Consider the following 14,583-nt stretch of genomic DNA (forward strand, 5'->3'; position numbering starts at 1 on the left):
ACCATCAGTGAAGTCCTTGGCTGATAGAGTAAGGGCTGTGGGGCTATAGTGGAAAAGGCACAGTTAGTCCCTTTCACAGCACTCACTGGGTCAGAGCTCTACACCTGGGTCAGCTTACAGCCTCTCTCAGCCAGCCTGTCAAATGGGGAGGAAATGAGGCAGCACCAGCCTGTCCCTTAATAAGCACACAATAGACCTGTACCAATACTAGTGCTTTCTCTTTAGAATCTCTTTCAGAATCACTTTGAAAACATACATTTTCGTCTTATTCTCCCTTCTCTCCGGGTTGTTTTAGAACGATATGCACAAGCAAAAGAGATCTACCAGGAAGCCCTGAAGCGAGCAGAGCTGAAAAGAGATGAGGTTTCTGTACAGCACATCAGGGAAGAGTTGGCTGAGCTGTCAAGAAAAAGTAGACATTTGGCTTAATTTTATCAAGCTCTACATCCCTTTTTGTTGTAGAGAATTTGCAGTAACAGCTATTCCAGTCTCAGTAGCACCCAAATCAATGGCCTAAATACTTTGTCCTTGATATTCAAGTTTCCTCAACTTAGCCTTGTGAAGGACAAGTTGTATATAAACACTGCCACTTTTGTTTTTGTGTTTTTAAAGCTTTCATTCCCAACTGATACATGACTTCTAAAGATGGATGTCAAGTGATGGTTTCAGTTGTAACATTTGTGCTGGCCGTGCTGGTCTAAATGTAACTACAGATTAGGATGGGCCAGTTTTCCTCTGGGTGGGCGGTGATAATTCAGCCAGGCATCTCTCCCATAAGATTTTGGTCCATTGATTTGCTGCCCTCTCTTCTCTTATTTTATCAATATCTGGCAGACCAGAGCTACCTGTCTCATGGCAAAGGGGGATTATGGTGAGTTATTTTTCTTATAATCTATTTCATGAAGCCCAGTGTGGGACTGAATGCATAAAGGAGGAAAAGTAATTATCTTGGTTTGCCACCAGCATCCAGCATAAAGTTTTAAAGTGGGAATTAGGCACTTGAAAAGTATAGCACCCATTTGATTATAAATAAAAGTGAACTGTATGTTTTATATTATCTGATTCTATACAACTGTGAAAAAAAGGGGAGGAAAGGAATAATATATCCCCTTGTCAGTGCTGTCTGAGCACTCTGATTCCTTTGCAACCCAGGACATTCTAATATGCACTGCTGGTACAGTAGAATCATCACTAACCTGGATCCTAGTCCTGGCTTTTTGAGTGTGTATCCTCATTTGTAGAGTAGGGAACAAATGAGATTCTCTCTCAGCCGTGGGAGAACATATTTGGTCAGGTGACCTTAAATGAGTAGGCTGCTGTGTTGAAAGAGCTTTATCACACTGCTTCACAGTATATAAAGTATAGAAATACAAGATACACATGGATGTTTTCACCTTAGGAGTCTTGCAGAGAGCTGTTTGCCTAGGGGGAAGGCAATTTTTCTAGGTACCACGAAGGAACACTGTTATTGTTGGCATGCCTGTGGGGGTGGGGATATGAGCAGGAATGATAAACTGATACTTTTGGTTCCTGTGTACTTACTGGAAGAATCCTTTCATAATAAACTAGAGACTCTACAACAATATTGTATGTATTCCGTAATCTTTGAGTGTCTTATAAAAGATAATTTGCTAAAGAGTTAAAAATACTAGAAACCGTCAGGTCCAAATCCTCAGAGATTAGACTAAAAGCAGAATTTTATATTTTGCAGGGTAAATTTCTTCCCACTTTGTCTAAGCTCATCAATTATTTACCACCCAGCTAATTCTTTTAATCAAGTCTAACTCAGAAAGATGAACTATAATATAAATCAGATTGAATTTCAGTGTAACCCAGTCTTAATTTATTGGTAATGAAAAAAAAATTAGCATCAACTACTCACCTTCTGCATTAAGAACATTTTTACCTTTTCACAATTGCAGGGCTTACTAAAAGTTAGATTTTCATTCCAGGTTTTATTTAAGAATTTTTGACCCTCTACAATGATTCAGCTCATGGTCCTGGTGCTGGAAAAATTGTAGTTTTCAGAGAAACCGTCTCTGCATGTGGGTGTGAGAGGCAGTCTCTCTTCATGTTTTTCATTAAAGTTCATTGCACTGTTGTAAAAAGGTAGCAAAGCAAAGCAGGAGGAAGACTGACTCTTTTACTGACTGGTCTGAATTCAAAAGTGAATTGTTAAAAATAGTGTACTTTAAACTTTTGAACTGTTCACTGGGGTTTTCAGGGCATAAATATTTTAAAAATAAAATCACTCAGCATACCAAAGTAAAAGCATTATGAAACTTCTAATCATACTTCTATGAATAGTATTAGGAAGACCTTAATTTAGTTCGGGGTGCTAAAAAATCATGCGTAAGGATGTGTAGCTTCAGAATGCTGAGATCGCAGCCTGCAGAGTGCTACGCCTTTGTTTACAGTTCACTTCTGCAAATCATCAGTCTCTCAAAGCGCTGTGCTTGCCGTCAGTCATGCTAAGGTGGCCCTCCACCCCCTCCCAAGACGGTTTGCTCCATAGGTAAGCCATACAAAAATTCTGTCCTGTCGTTGTTCTTAACTAAGAAATGATATTGGATTTTATCTCCCATTCTGAAATCTCTTCTCCAGGTGATGGTAAATGTAGTAAAACAAACATGCATGGTGATGAGGATAGGGTGAGTGGTTAATAGCTGCTCACTTTGGGGTCCTCAATTGGAACTACAGAAACGACAAGTTAGGCTCTGATCTGAGTGTTCTCAGGAACTCTTCTGACTTGAAATAGTTCAAGAGCCTCGGGGTCATAGAAAAATACCATCAATCTCTTTTGGGTCAGTTGGCAACATAAATTATCAACGAAGTCTAAAATATTACCAGTACCTAAAAAAAATTTCAGCAGAAAGATGTTAAGTAGAACATTTAGTTTTCATTCACATTAAAATTTTATGTATATGTACATAAATTTATAATAAAGTGATACCAACTTTCCAAGTAGTAGAAATCAGATTGCTAAACCTGATCTAAAGTTTATTTTGAGGACCTCAAGTCTACAAGAGTGGGACAGTAATATGAGTGAAGGCTTTAACTTCAGACAAACGTGGATTTATGGCCTATCTTTGTCGCTTATTTAACTTGATGGGCAAACTACTGAACTTGTGTCCTCATCTATAAAATAAAGATTAGATACCACTGCCACAGGATGATGTGAGGGTCTCAATCACGCATATGAAATACTCATTACAAAAGAGGCACTCAGTCAGTGGTTATCAGAGACCTGCTTTCTTTAGAGGCTTGAGTACTTTTGTTAAAAAGTTTAGGTCTACTTAAAGTCTGCAAAGCAGTAATTTTTATCATCCTGAGAGATCTCTATTTCTCCTGTTTCTAATCATCAGTGGCATTCTCCCGAAACCGTTATCTGTATGCTTAGTACCTATACGAAGGATGCTTCAATGCTATCTATGCTTAAGTTGTATTAAAAAAATCTAAAAATTCAACAAGCAATTATTAATGAAAGTTTAAACTGACCCTCTAGTACCATAATTAGTTTAAAATTCCGTCTTTTAAATTATTTGCTCCTTGAGATTCAGTGAAATGAAAACATTCAGCAGTAAACTCTTGCCCACAAGGAATCAAAGTGAGTAAATCACTAGCACGCAGGGAAGGGGAAAGGACCATGTGGTCACCATGAGAGTTCAGGATATGCAGCACAAAGCAAATCTGAAGGACTAGATTCTACACGGATCATCATCTTCTAACTCAATCAATAATATGTATCAAACTGAAGAAAAGTGTAAGTTTTTCCTTTGAGATCTGAGACACCAAGAGCCTTCATCACAAATAATCTACTGTAGCTATGGACAGGGTAGTCAAATTTATTTCAAAACAAAAGCTTTGTTGGGCTGCATCAAATGCAGGAGGAAAAAGAATACTTCGGGGCATGGTCAAATTACCAGTGTGCATAACAGTGAGGTATGCTCAAATAAGCCTTTAAAACTTTAAAACCTGAACTATAACATACCCATGCAGTAATATTTTTTCAGTGCTACTAATTAAAAAAAAAAAAAAAATTAAAGCCTGCATTGGAAATTTACAAAATGGCAGAATTTTGTGTCTCCTACCTTTTGACCGTAATATGTTAATGTACAGATTTTATGACAGGGTCTGTGTTAAAAAATCTAAACATTTCCACAAGATTTTAAACATCACTGGGAATCTGAATTTAGAAGAGACAAAATTGGATAAAAGTACAATGCCCGTGACAGCCAACGTTTTGTAACTGGGCTGTATGAGGTTGTTTAGAAGGCAAGGGTTAAAAAGATAGATGAAAAGATTTTTAAAAATTACCCCCAAAGTTGATGCGCTGATTTGAATATAAGTACACCAGATACTACAGCATGGGGAAACACTGCAAAAAGATAATCTATTTACAGAAGAGTGATTTAAAGACATTATGTTTTTTGTTTTTTTTTTTTTTACAAACAGATGTAAGAACAGGAATTGTCCACTTTTTAAAAACTCTACATTTCAACCTCCACTATTATTATAATTTGCTGAACTGCCTGTATCAAAGGCAGTTCCCCCCCATTTGACTCTCCAAATAAATTTCCATCATTTCTTCATCATCCATGGTCCAGGCTCTCCTGAAAAGTCTCTGGGCACAAGTCATAGGAGGGCAGGTTTTTGACCTGCAATTAAAAATAAAATCACCAAAAACTAGAGATCCCCCCCCACACCCTGGCCCCGCCAAGATCCCTTCTCTGAGCAGTTCAGTCATCACTATCCGACAGCGTCTCGTACTGTGCTGAGAGCAGCGGGGCAGGCTCTCGTTCCCAGATCCTGTTCTGTTGGTGAGGAGCTGCTTGGTTCACAGAAGAGGGGGCACATGCAATCGGTGTTGGTGGCGTACTGCTGAGCATCCGCATAGTCAGAGGGTTATAAGGAAACTGAGTTGAGCCTGACAAAAGAAAAATTAGGTTTTCATTCTTAACAGCATAGTTGCTGTTTCATCCAACTTTCATAGGATGGAGGAGGACAGGATTATTCTAGTAAAATGGTCTTGTTACACTAAGAGCAAAGTGAAACAACATGGAAGGGCCACGGTTCCACCACTTAGATTGTAGCCAGTGATAAATAACAGCAGTCAGTCTAGGAAGGATGATTGACAGCAGTAAGCACAATGAGATGAAGGCTGCTGAGCCCAGAAGTGAAAGCTTTGGGCTGGGTTTTTAGTTAAGTCTAGAACTAGGTGTCTCCGTGGGGATCCAAGTAGAACTACTGGCTGTTTAGCTCGAGCCGAGTCTGATTACACCAAGAGCTGACTGGTCCTTAAAGACAAATGTAGGGGCACGATTCTCAGAGCGTGAGGAGGATGACAGGTGCCCAGGGATGTCACAGGGCGAGGGGCAGATTTACAATGTACAAGACTTCGAAGAGGAATACATAACCCTGACGATAGCACTGCTACCTTCTGCCAGTTTCTAGATTGTTTCATTGTCCCCAGAAAGCCTCCTACAGCTTAAATTCTCGAAACAGAAAATATTTCATCAAGTAATTAATTTCATGAATGGTTTAATATTCCTTCCCTAAGAGATGTGAGCACAAACGATCACTGGGCTAGGCTAGAAGTTTTCAAATTAGTACACAACCATTTTTGCACGTGGTGTGAGAATTTTAAGGCAAAAGCCTTAAATTATGCTGATATAATATCCATATGAAATTTATATATATCTTAAGGGGGAGGGCACATTTCAGATTTTTCTCAGTGACATATATGTGTATTTAACCTGGAAGAAAAGGACAGTTTATAATTCTCTGAAACCCTTAAATCCACAGCAAATATCCCAGTTTGATTAAAAAAAAAAAAAGTCTGTTCCTTTTCAAGACTACCATTATCAAGGTTATTAACTGGGGGGGAAAAAAGCTTACAAACAGGCACAAAATAGAAACCATTAATAAATATCTTAGAGTATTATTTTTCATCAATTTATACACAGTGTAGCCTACAGAGAGATAATGGCTATTCTTCCCATTTCTGACTTAGATTTGTTATTATTTCCCCAAGAACCTTCTCTAAGAATATCTGTATGAAAGGCTGAACAGGAAGCTATCTTGGGAGTGGCACTTTACATCAGGTAGTTCATGAAAGAACTTAACTTGCTTTGCAAACAAAGCAGATGTTGGCTACCAGCATAATAGAGAAATGAGGGAAATGGGTAAGAGATTTTTTCATAGCTTTTCTTTTGTTCACAGTAATCAGACCTTGCATTCTTAATATTTTTAAGATTTTATGCACGCAATTTCTATTCTGGAAAGTGGAATCTATCAATGATACAGTAATGGAAATATAGCTTTCAAAAAACAAAGTTTCTGATTTTAGAAGAAGTACTAACCAAGGCATTGACATAAATTGCTTTAAGACTCATTTTCTAGCAGTAGGTTCCTCACCTGTTGAAGAGGGCCGATCTTCCCAGGCCCAGCCTGGCGTCTGCCTGTGGTAATCCCCTTCTGAATGGACAGAGGAGACTGAAGAGGGCCGTTCAGTTCCTAAGTAGCCTTGCCCAGGGATAGGAGATTTAGATTTCCTGCTGTTTGACTTGCTGATCAGCTTTGGTTTGCAAACTCCTAAAAGTGAAATAAATTATTAATACTGATATATAATAATTATGTTCTCAACTTAAAGACATATCAAAATGATGATGATTATATGATGCCGAGTGAAAAAAGCAGAATGGTAGCATGAAGAATCCAGATCTTAGTATCGAATGAAGTAAAAATATAATTAAAAGCAAGCCAGAGGGGCTGGCCCCCGTGGCCGAGTGGTTAAGTTCGCGCGCTCCGCTGCAGGCGGCCCAGTGTTTCATTGGTTCGAATCCTGGGCGCGGACATGGCACTGCTCATCAGACCACGCTGAGGCAGCGTCCCCCATGCCACAACTAGAAGAACCCACAACGAAGAATACACAACTATGTACCGGGGGGCTTTGGGGAGAAAAAGGAAAAAATAAAATCTTAAGAAAAAAAAAAAAAAAAAAAAAGCCAGAATTTTCTTGTAGCAACTAAAACAAAAAGGGTGTGTTCTCACTCCATAAACTTAAAACATGTAGCCAAGGAACTAAAATTTCTGGAACATCATTTCTTTTCTGGCCTCGGAGCATAGAAACTGCTAAGGAAATTAAAGCAGGTTGACAAAAATCTTAAGTCCTCACTACCTACCTCCTCCACCACTGACTGAGAGAGAGGCAAACAGAGAAGTTAATACACCACCCCAAGGAAACAGTAAGTCAGAGGAAGAGAGTGTAGAGCAGAAGCCCCTTGATAGCTCTACTGGGCCTCAGCAGAAGCTTGCCAAATTTTGGTGGCCCTTTCTGTTTTTCCAGGCTCGGTTTAGTTGGTGACCTCACCAACGAGGAATGCCCTTGAGTGGGCTCTAGAACAAAACATTAAAAACATCTCAAAAGAGATCAGAGTCGGGTCACCAGCAAACGTTTTCCTCAGCCCTAGCAGAACAAAATCACCCTGCCCCAAATCCTTCAGGGTACCAAAAAAAAGGGGCATAAAGCAACTTCTACCCTTTGAACTATCTGGAAAGAGAAGTGCAAGTCCTTGATGATAAGGAAGAGAATATAATAGAAACAAGTGGAAAAGGTGCTTTATATACTGAAAGAAAACTTCAAAATAAAGGAAGCCAGTCTACAAAAGTAGCTGACGGAAGAGATAACCAAAAAGAATGATGAAAAGGCTTAGGAAATAACATTAAGCAAGGATCAGAATAGACATAACGAAAAGGGAATTATTAGGACAAAGGAAAAATCTAAGATCCAGTATAAGAAACAAAGATCAAGATGACTAACATAATTAGAAGGTAACATATGGAGGAGAAAGACTTTGTAGCAAAAAGATAATTGTGTTTCTGAAATGGAGAACCCAACAAAAGAAACAGAAAATAACTAAGAGGAACATTTAATAGGACATTTTGCTAAGTGTAGAGATCAACCTGCAGATGCAAATGCCCTGTGTGATCAGGAAAATCTGATACAGAATGATGAATACTAACACATACTTACGGTTAATTTACTGAAATTGAGGAAAAAAGGATTCTTAAGGCAGATAAATTGTCACCTGTCAAAACGGAGGCAACATCTGGCCTTATTATACAACAGTGAATGCCAGAAAAAGTTGTAATAGTTGTCTACAGGGTGTTTTGAGAAAAGTATGTGTTAAGAATATTATAGCCTGTCATTCAAATATAAAGGCAACAAAAAGACATTCTTGAGCATGAAAGATCTTGAAATATAGCACCCTTTGTGAGAAAATGGAATGTGAAAACCTTACCAAAAAGAAATGCCATAATAAAAAGATTATACAACCAGGATAATTCTAATTGTGTAAAAGTCACCAATATTATAACCTTAAAATACACACAAACACACTTCAAAGCAATAAAAACCAGAAGCTAAGAGCTCTCTGCTCATTTGAAAACAAATGCTCATCTTTCAGAGCAGGAAGAGAATACATATTGTCCTAAAATTAATATATATGTAAAAATAAATAAAAACATCTAATTAATCTTTTTCTTAACTTTAGTGAGACCTTTTACTTGACAATAGCGGAGGAAAATAAACCTAAACTAAACCTGAAATATTGCTGACTTTCAGGTAATTTTTTAAGCATAAGAGTTTGCAAAAGATTAAGAAAAAAGGTTATAGTTAAACATTAAAAGCTTAAATCATGGTTTTTTGTGTGCAGCAAGGCTTTAACAGCATGTATAAAATGAGCTCATTCTAATATCTGTCATGTCTGGAATGATGATTATCAAACGACACTAGCTTTCTGGATGATTTGATCTGAAGGTTTTTTTTTCCTTACTCTTTCTATGGCTTAAAATTCTTTTATACTGAAGGCTCAGTATAATCAATTTTATTATAACAGAAAGTCACTTTTATTCAAAAGCAGAATTGCACTTGTATTACAGTTACAATGTATGCATACAGCTAAGGACTTAGCTGCTGATATGCTGAAGGCTGACATTCTGGGTAAAAATTTTCATCCTTTTTAATTTCTGTTCATGTTACTAAAACATCTAAGCAAGTAAAAAAAAAATTTTTTTTTTTAAAGTAACTGAAACCCTCAGAGGTGACTCTGAGCACATAAATGAAATCTGTGAGTGACACATTAGAACTTGGGAAGTAAATTGGCTTTTTCTTGGGAAAGGCAGCAGAAGAGCACTAAAATGAAAACTTTACCTGAATGAGGTGATGGGTCCCCCTCCTCTCTCCGTGTCTCACCACTGGTCACAACCGAAGTGTTGGCACCACCAGGCACTACTCCCACTGTTTGGGACAGGACAACTCCGTGATCCTCAACTTTGTCATCAAAGCTTCCCATGAGGGCCTTCCTGATAATGTCTTCTAGACCGAGATTACTGGCAGGATCAGCAAAAGAATGACCTCTAGAGCTAACTGAGCCTAAAAGAGACAACCATAACATTTCTGCTTATTTCTGAGAGGCAGATCAGGAAACAGAAGGGAACAGACTGCCTACAGTCCTTCAGACCATTGCGTCCACACAGCACCTGCCAAGTTGCCTGAAAACCCATGGCCATCTAAATCAAAATACTAATTCTAGGAACTTTATTTTTCTTTGCTAAATGAATCAGTTCCCCACTTGTGTTAAAGTTACTCAACCATTTTCTTCTCGTTTCAGTTCCCCAGTTTCTACATTCTTCATCTTTTCAACAAGTATTTATTGAACCTCAGTTCACTTTTTATTGCTCTTGACTATCTCCTCTCTGAGTAAATTAGGCACTATTATTCATTTTTGCATACTGGAGCAGTCCCCTGGTATGCAGTCCATACTTAATACAATTGGTTGGACTGCTACCATACCAATTTCATAATGACAAATAATATATTTGAATCTTACCTGAGGTAGTGACTGCTGGCAAATTAAAGATCTCAGTTCCTGGCTGAGCAGCTGCTGTAAACAGACATTCAAGTTAATTGAGATGTGATAATCATATACAGCAAAGAGATAAAGCCTCAAAAATAATTCTACAATAAAATTAGCCATTTTCCATGATGGGAACCTTATTTTTCACTTGTTAAGTGAAGATAAAGTAAAAGAAATAATTATGTTTTTAAAAAAGGAAATGAGGACATAAAAAATTGGGTGAGGTAGGAAAATCAGAACAGGTGTAATATAAGCCCAAGGTGGGAACGAAACTTTGCATTGCTGGAGAAAAAACTGCTCTCAGAACAGGAATCCAGGCTTGCTAGGGAGACGAGATCCAGGGGAAAGACACCTCAATGCGTAGGATGAAAATGACCAAGTCTTTCCCTAACATGGTTGACTGGAAACTTCTTACATTCCCAGATGAGACAAAGATTCTGTCTGTTGATTTTTTCATTCCTGCTAATTGTGCAATTTGTAATTTGCATGGTTTGAATGACAATAGCTGAGACAATCTGGCAACTACCTATAAAGGACTGGGCCAGAAATAGAAGGAATTTGGGAACAGAAATGGTATTTTCATCACAGCTTCCAACTTGATGCTGAGAATTTGAAAGAGAAAGAACATAGGAAGTAAGTGGGTGGACAAATGATGTCCCAGAGAATGTGGAGAACGCGGGGTTTGGGATGAGACTGCAGAAGAATGGACTTTTACCTAGGGGTGAGAGCCATCTGTGAAGATGGGGAGTACATGTGCCTAGAAGCCAACTTTCTTGATCAGGGGAACTTTAAACTGGCAAGAGGAAAAGGAGAAAAATCTCCAGGAAAAACTATAAAACAGTGACTGCGGTTGACAGTCTCCTTACGTATGGGTCAGGTAACATTTATGATAAATAAACTGAACCTGAAATAACACAAAATGATAAATACAGCCTTGTAGTTATCAAAAATTTTACAAATATTTATTGAGCAATTATTTGGGTGAATCATAATAAAATCACCTCTTTGATCAAAAATGGTCAGACACACACACAATTTCATATAGTTCAACCAAGGATAATACCAAGATACTGTCCTTACAGTGCACTCCTTCCTCTACCTATGAAGCTTATCGTTCAGTGTGGTACTTTCTAAGGCCATCAAATCTGATTCACCTGGGCAGCTTAGTAAAAGTACCAATTTCCTAGATTCCTGGGGCCCTGTGATTCATATATTTAACAAGCATTCCTGGAGATGGATGGATATTGAAGTTGAAGGACCTCTGGTTTAAAACAGATGGGCAAACTGAAAGAACATGATAATTACTCAGAAATGAGGGGAAAAGAAGATAGATATTTGAGAGCTGTTTAGGAAGCAGACTTCACAGGAGGAGGCAGCACCACCAGGAGGTGAAGAATGAGGGAGAGAAGATTTGCCAGGAAGATAATTAGCGGAGCCACATAAAGGTAAACGTGGTAGGGAAGGAGGAGGAACAGATTTTTCTGTGTGAAGGGGCAGAATGTTAATTGAATTTTAGACATTTAAGGGGCTAGTAAGATATTCAAGAAGAAATGAGGTCTGCAAAGATACCAAAGCAGATGTTAGTAGAAAAGTTGAACTCCAGATATAAGTGGGAATTTTCACAGTTTAAACCCCCAGAGTGGATGAAATGACTCAGAGATTATAGCGCATGAGGAGAAAACTGGGAAAACCAACATTCAAGGGCCAGGCAAAGCAAGACTGTGCCTTAAGGATAAGAAATGGCCAAAGAAGTAAAGAAAAAAAAAAGAGGAGAAAGTAGTATCTGAAAGCCAAGAGAGGCAAATATTTCTGGAAGAGCAAAGTGGTTCAACTAGTGTCAATAGCTGCAGAGAGAACAAATAAAGTTTTCAAGTGTTAAAGTCTTTGAAGAATAAAGTCACTGATGTCCTTGGTGGGAACACTGAATTGAGAGACGTTGAGTTGAAGTGAAGCTGTCCTGGTGGCCGATGGCTTTGATTTCTCAGTTCTACTTCCCCGTGAGCACTGAATGTGCCCTCAGGTCCCATGAGCCCACTTATTACTTAATTCCTTAATTGTCCCCTTCCACAATCAAAGAGTTCTTGCAATCAAAACAAATCCCAGACTAAAGCAATTTTGTTAGTACCTGCCTTAAGACGTTAATAAATTTTATCTTCTATTAAAGTTAGGTACGTATTTCATTATACATTTTCAGAGAGTAGAGACCATCTGTCACTCTAAAAGCAACCAACATAGTACCCTGCTCAATAAATGATTGTGATTTAATGAATGAGAGAGCTGCTGCCTGAGGATAATGGAAAACATTAGAAAAAAGAAGAAAACTATAAAGTAGGCTTCTTCAATTCATATGTGGCATTTACCTGTCAAGAATTTTTTTCCCACTAAAATGGCAAAGCAGAGACTAGAGAGGATGAGTGTAAACCACACAAAGGTGAAACAACTGGCTGCTCTAAAACCTCTGTCTCCATGCTCTGACACATCCATTTCTAGGTTCTGAAAGAATCTGAACATGAGAGCACTACATTTTTGTTGGTGACATTTGAGAAGCTGTAAATAACAGATGAAACCACTGAAGACTGGAGACAGAAAAATGTAACGATACTATTTTAAAAAAGAAGAAAGGATATCTGTAAGCCTGACAGCAATTCTGGTCAACATTCTAAAATATCTTTTAGATGGTCTGTTACCACTTAAAGAGAATCTAGTAATTAAGAGCTAGCATAAGTCCACAAACAATAATTGACAGTGGGCTCATCCTTTTTTCTCTTTGACGTTTAACCTTTATTAATCACCAAGTGTGACAGATCCACACACATCCACCTGGCTGTTTATAGTTCCTAACCCACAATTTCCTTTCTTTTGAAAGGGCCAAGAGACTAGTAGATTGTAGATCACAGAAATATAGTACTGTGTCTGCCTAGATTTCTGCAAGGCATCCAACAAAGTCTCTGTACCACCGGATATACTCGAGGAAAAGATGGCTAAGTAAGGACAGGGTGATGGTCTCAGTGAGTGTGCTGAATAATAATGTGAGAAGGTTCCAATTAATGCACATGCATATCAACCCAGAAGAAAGGTTTGGATGCCACAGAGCTTTATCCTACTGGATATTTACCAGCAATCTGGGTAATGATGCCATAGGTACAGAACTGTTAGAATATAGTTAGTACATCATTAGAAGCATGGGCTCTGGAGTTGGAATGCCTGAGTTTGAACCACAGGCCATTACTTACTAATGATGTAACTTGCACCAGTTATTAAAAACCTGAGTCTCAGTTTCCTCATCCAAAAAATGGAGACAATTATAATAGGTAGCATGTAAGGCTGTTGTGCCTAACGCATAGTAAGTGCTATATATTTAACTGTTTGCTACCATTATTATTGATGTTATTATATTTTTAGATGGTGGGTTTATCAGATTTGCAGGTGAATGCTGGATGACCAAACAGATCCAGAAAGACACTGGCAGGATAGAAAAAGTAGTTGGAATGGTGGAAGCACAGACTGCCTCATCCTATACACGGCACCAGTAATACAAAAGTACAGCAAGGGAAAGGGATGGACCAACAGCCGCACATCAAAAAAGACCTTGATATTTATATTGATACTAAGTGCACTATAACTTAAGAGTGTTAGGTTGCCAAAGAACCCTAATATACCCTTAGGCTCCCTTAATAATGAGAAATTTAGGATAGATCATACCACACTACTCAGGACGTACTGAAAGGCTAAGCTAAATAAAATGTTTTTAGTGGACAGCAACAGATGGTAAGAATACTCGGCACCAGGCCATATGATGAAAAACTGATGAAACTGGGGATGTTTATAGAGATAAGACTCAAATGACCTGTCTTCAAATCCCTGAAGAGAAGTCATGTGGAGACGGCCCAAATGGATAAAATGAAGACCAGTGGGTAAAAAACTAGGAGAGCTAATCTAGCCCCACATAAGAAGAAAGTTTCCTAGACTTAGCATTTGTTCAAAGAGAAAGTGGACAGCTTCAGGAGGTAGCAAGTTCTTGCTCACTAATAGGAAATCACGTTCTGGCAGACATGAGAAGGAACTTTAGGATCAGATGTGGTTAGACAGATGCCTATAAGAGCCTTCAAACTCAATGATTACACAAGAGGCAACATTGGAGATATCATTATTAATGCACATTTTATTTGGGGTTCATGAAAGAAATCCCACTTACCCATATCAGAGTCACCTCCACCAGAGGAGTTCAACTTACGAAAAATCTCCTGCTTCTTTGATTTAACCATGGGTGACGTGTTTTCAAGCTTAGTGAAGAATGAAGGCAAGTAGCTTATACCCCCTGGTGAGCGGGAATCATTCCTGTTAGGAACATAGTTATGTCTGTTATCATCACGTACTCCTAACCTTGGGGACTTTTCTATCAATTATAACAACAGTGATAGGGTATTTGGGAACACTACCACCTCCCCAAACTTGTGTTTGTGGTTATATCTGTAAGGAGCAATATGTGATCATAAGCCAGTTACTATGTCATATTTGAGGACATAGTCAAAGAACACTCAAAGATGAAACCATAAAATAAGGACTGGAAGGGGGATAATCTAAAACAGAGATTCTTAACAAAGAATAAGCAGCCAATGGATATTAACAGGAAAACTCAGAAACAGCTTATTATGATGCTGTC

At 38.4% G+C, this 14,583-nt stretch overlaps 2 protein-coding genes across 15 annotated transcripts in view; one reads left to right on the forward strand and one right to left on the reverse strand.

Annotated features, from left to right (window-relative positions):
* Window positions 1-4,671, forward strand: part of TTC19 (tetratricopeptide repeat domain 19) — a 30,959-nt gene extending 26,288 nt beyond the window's left edge. The window contains 1 exon segment of the mRNA XM_046675482.1: window positions 296-4,671. Coding sequence (XP_046531438.1) covers window positions 296-429 — 134 coding nt within the window. The 3' untranslated portion in view covers window positions 430-4,671.
* The window catches only part of NCOR1 (nuclear receptor corepressor 1), a 154,478-nt gene continuing 144,263 nt past the window's right edge, over window positions 4,369-14,583 (reverse strand). For 11 of the 14 annotated variants that reach the window (XM_046675479.1, XM_046675478.1, XM_046675481.1 and 8 more), the window contains 5 exons: window positions 14,116-14,258; window positions 9,894-9,947; window positions 9,215-9,436; window positions 6,418-6,594; window positions 4,369-4,927 (listed from right to left, as the gene is read on the reverse strand). In XM_046675479.1, coding sequence (XP_046531435.1) covers window positions 4,740-4,927; window positions 6,418-6,594; window positions 9,215-9,436; window positions 9,894-9,947; window positions 14,116-14,258 — 784 coding nt within the window. In that variant the 3' untranslated portion in view covers window positions 4,369-4,739. The remainder of the gene's footprint in view (window positions 4,928-6,417; window positions 6,595-9,214; window positions 9,437-9,893; window positions 9,948-14,115; window positions 14,259-14,583) is intronic. The other 3 variants (XM_046675473.1, XM_046675472.1, XM_046675470.1) reach the window with 3 other exon arrangements.

This window comes from Equus quagga, chromosome 11 (assembly GCF_021613505.1).
Source record: "Equus quagga isolate Etosha38 chromosome 11, UCLA_HA_Equagga_1.0, whole genome shotgun sequence".
In the NCBI taxonomy this organism is placed as follows: domain Eukaryota; kingdom Metazoa; phylum Chordata; class Mammalia; order Perissodactyla; family Equidae; genus Equus; species Equus quagga.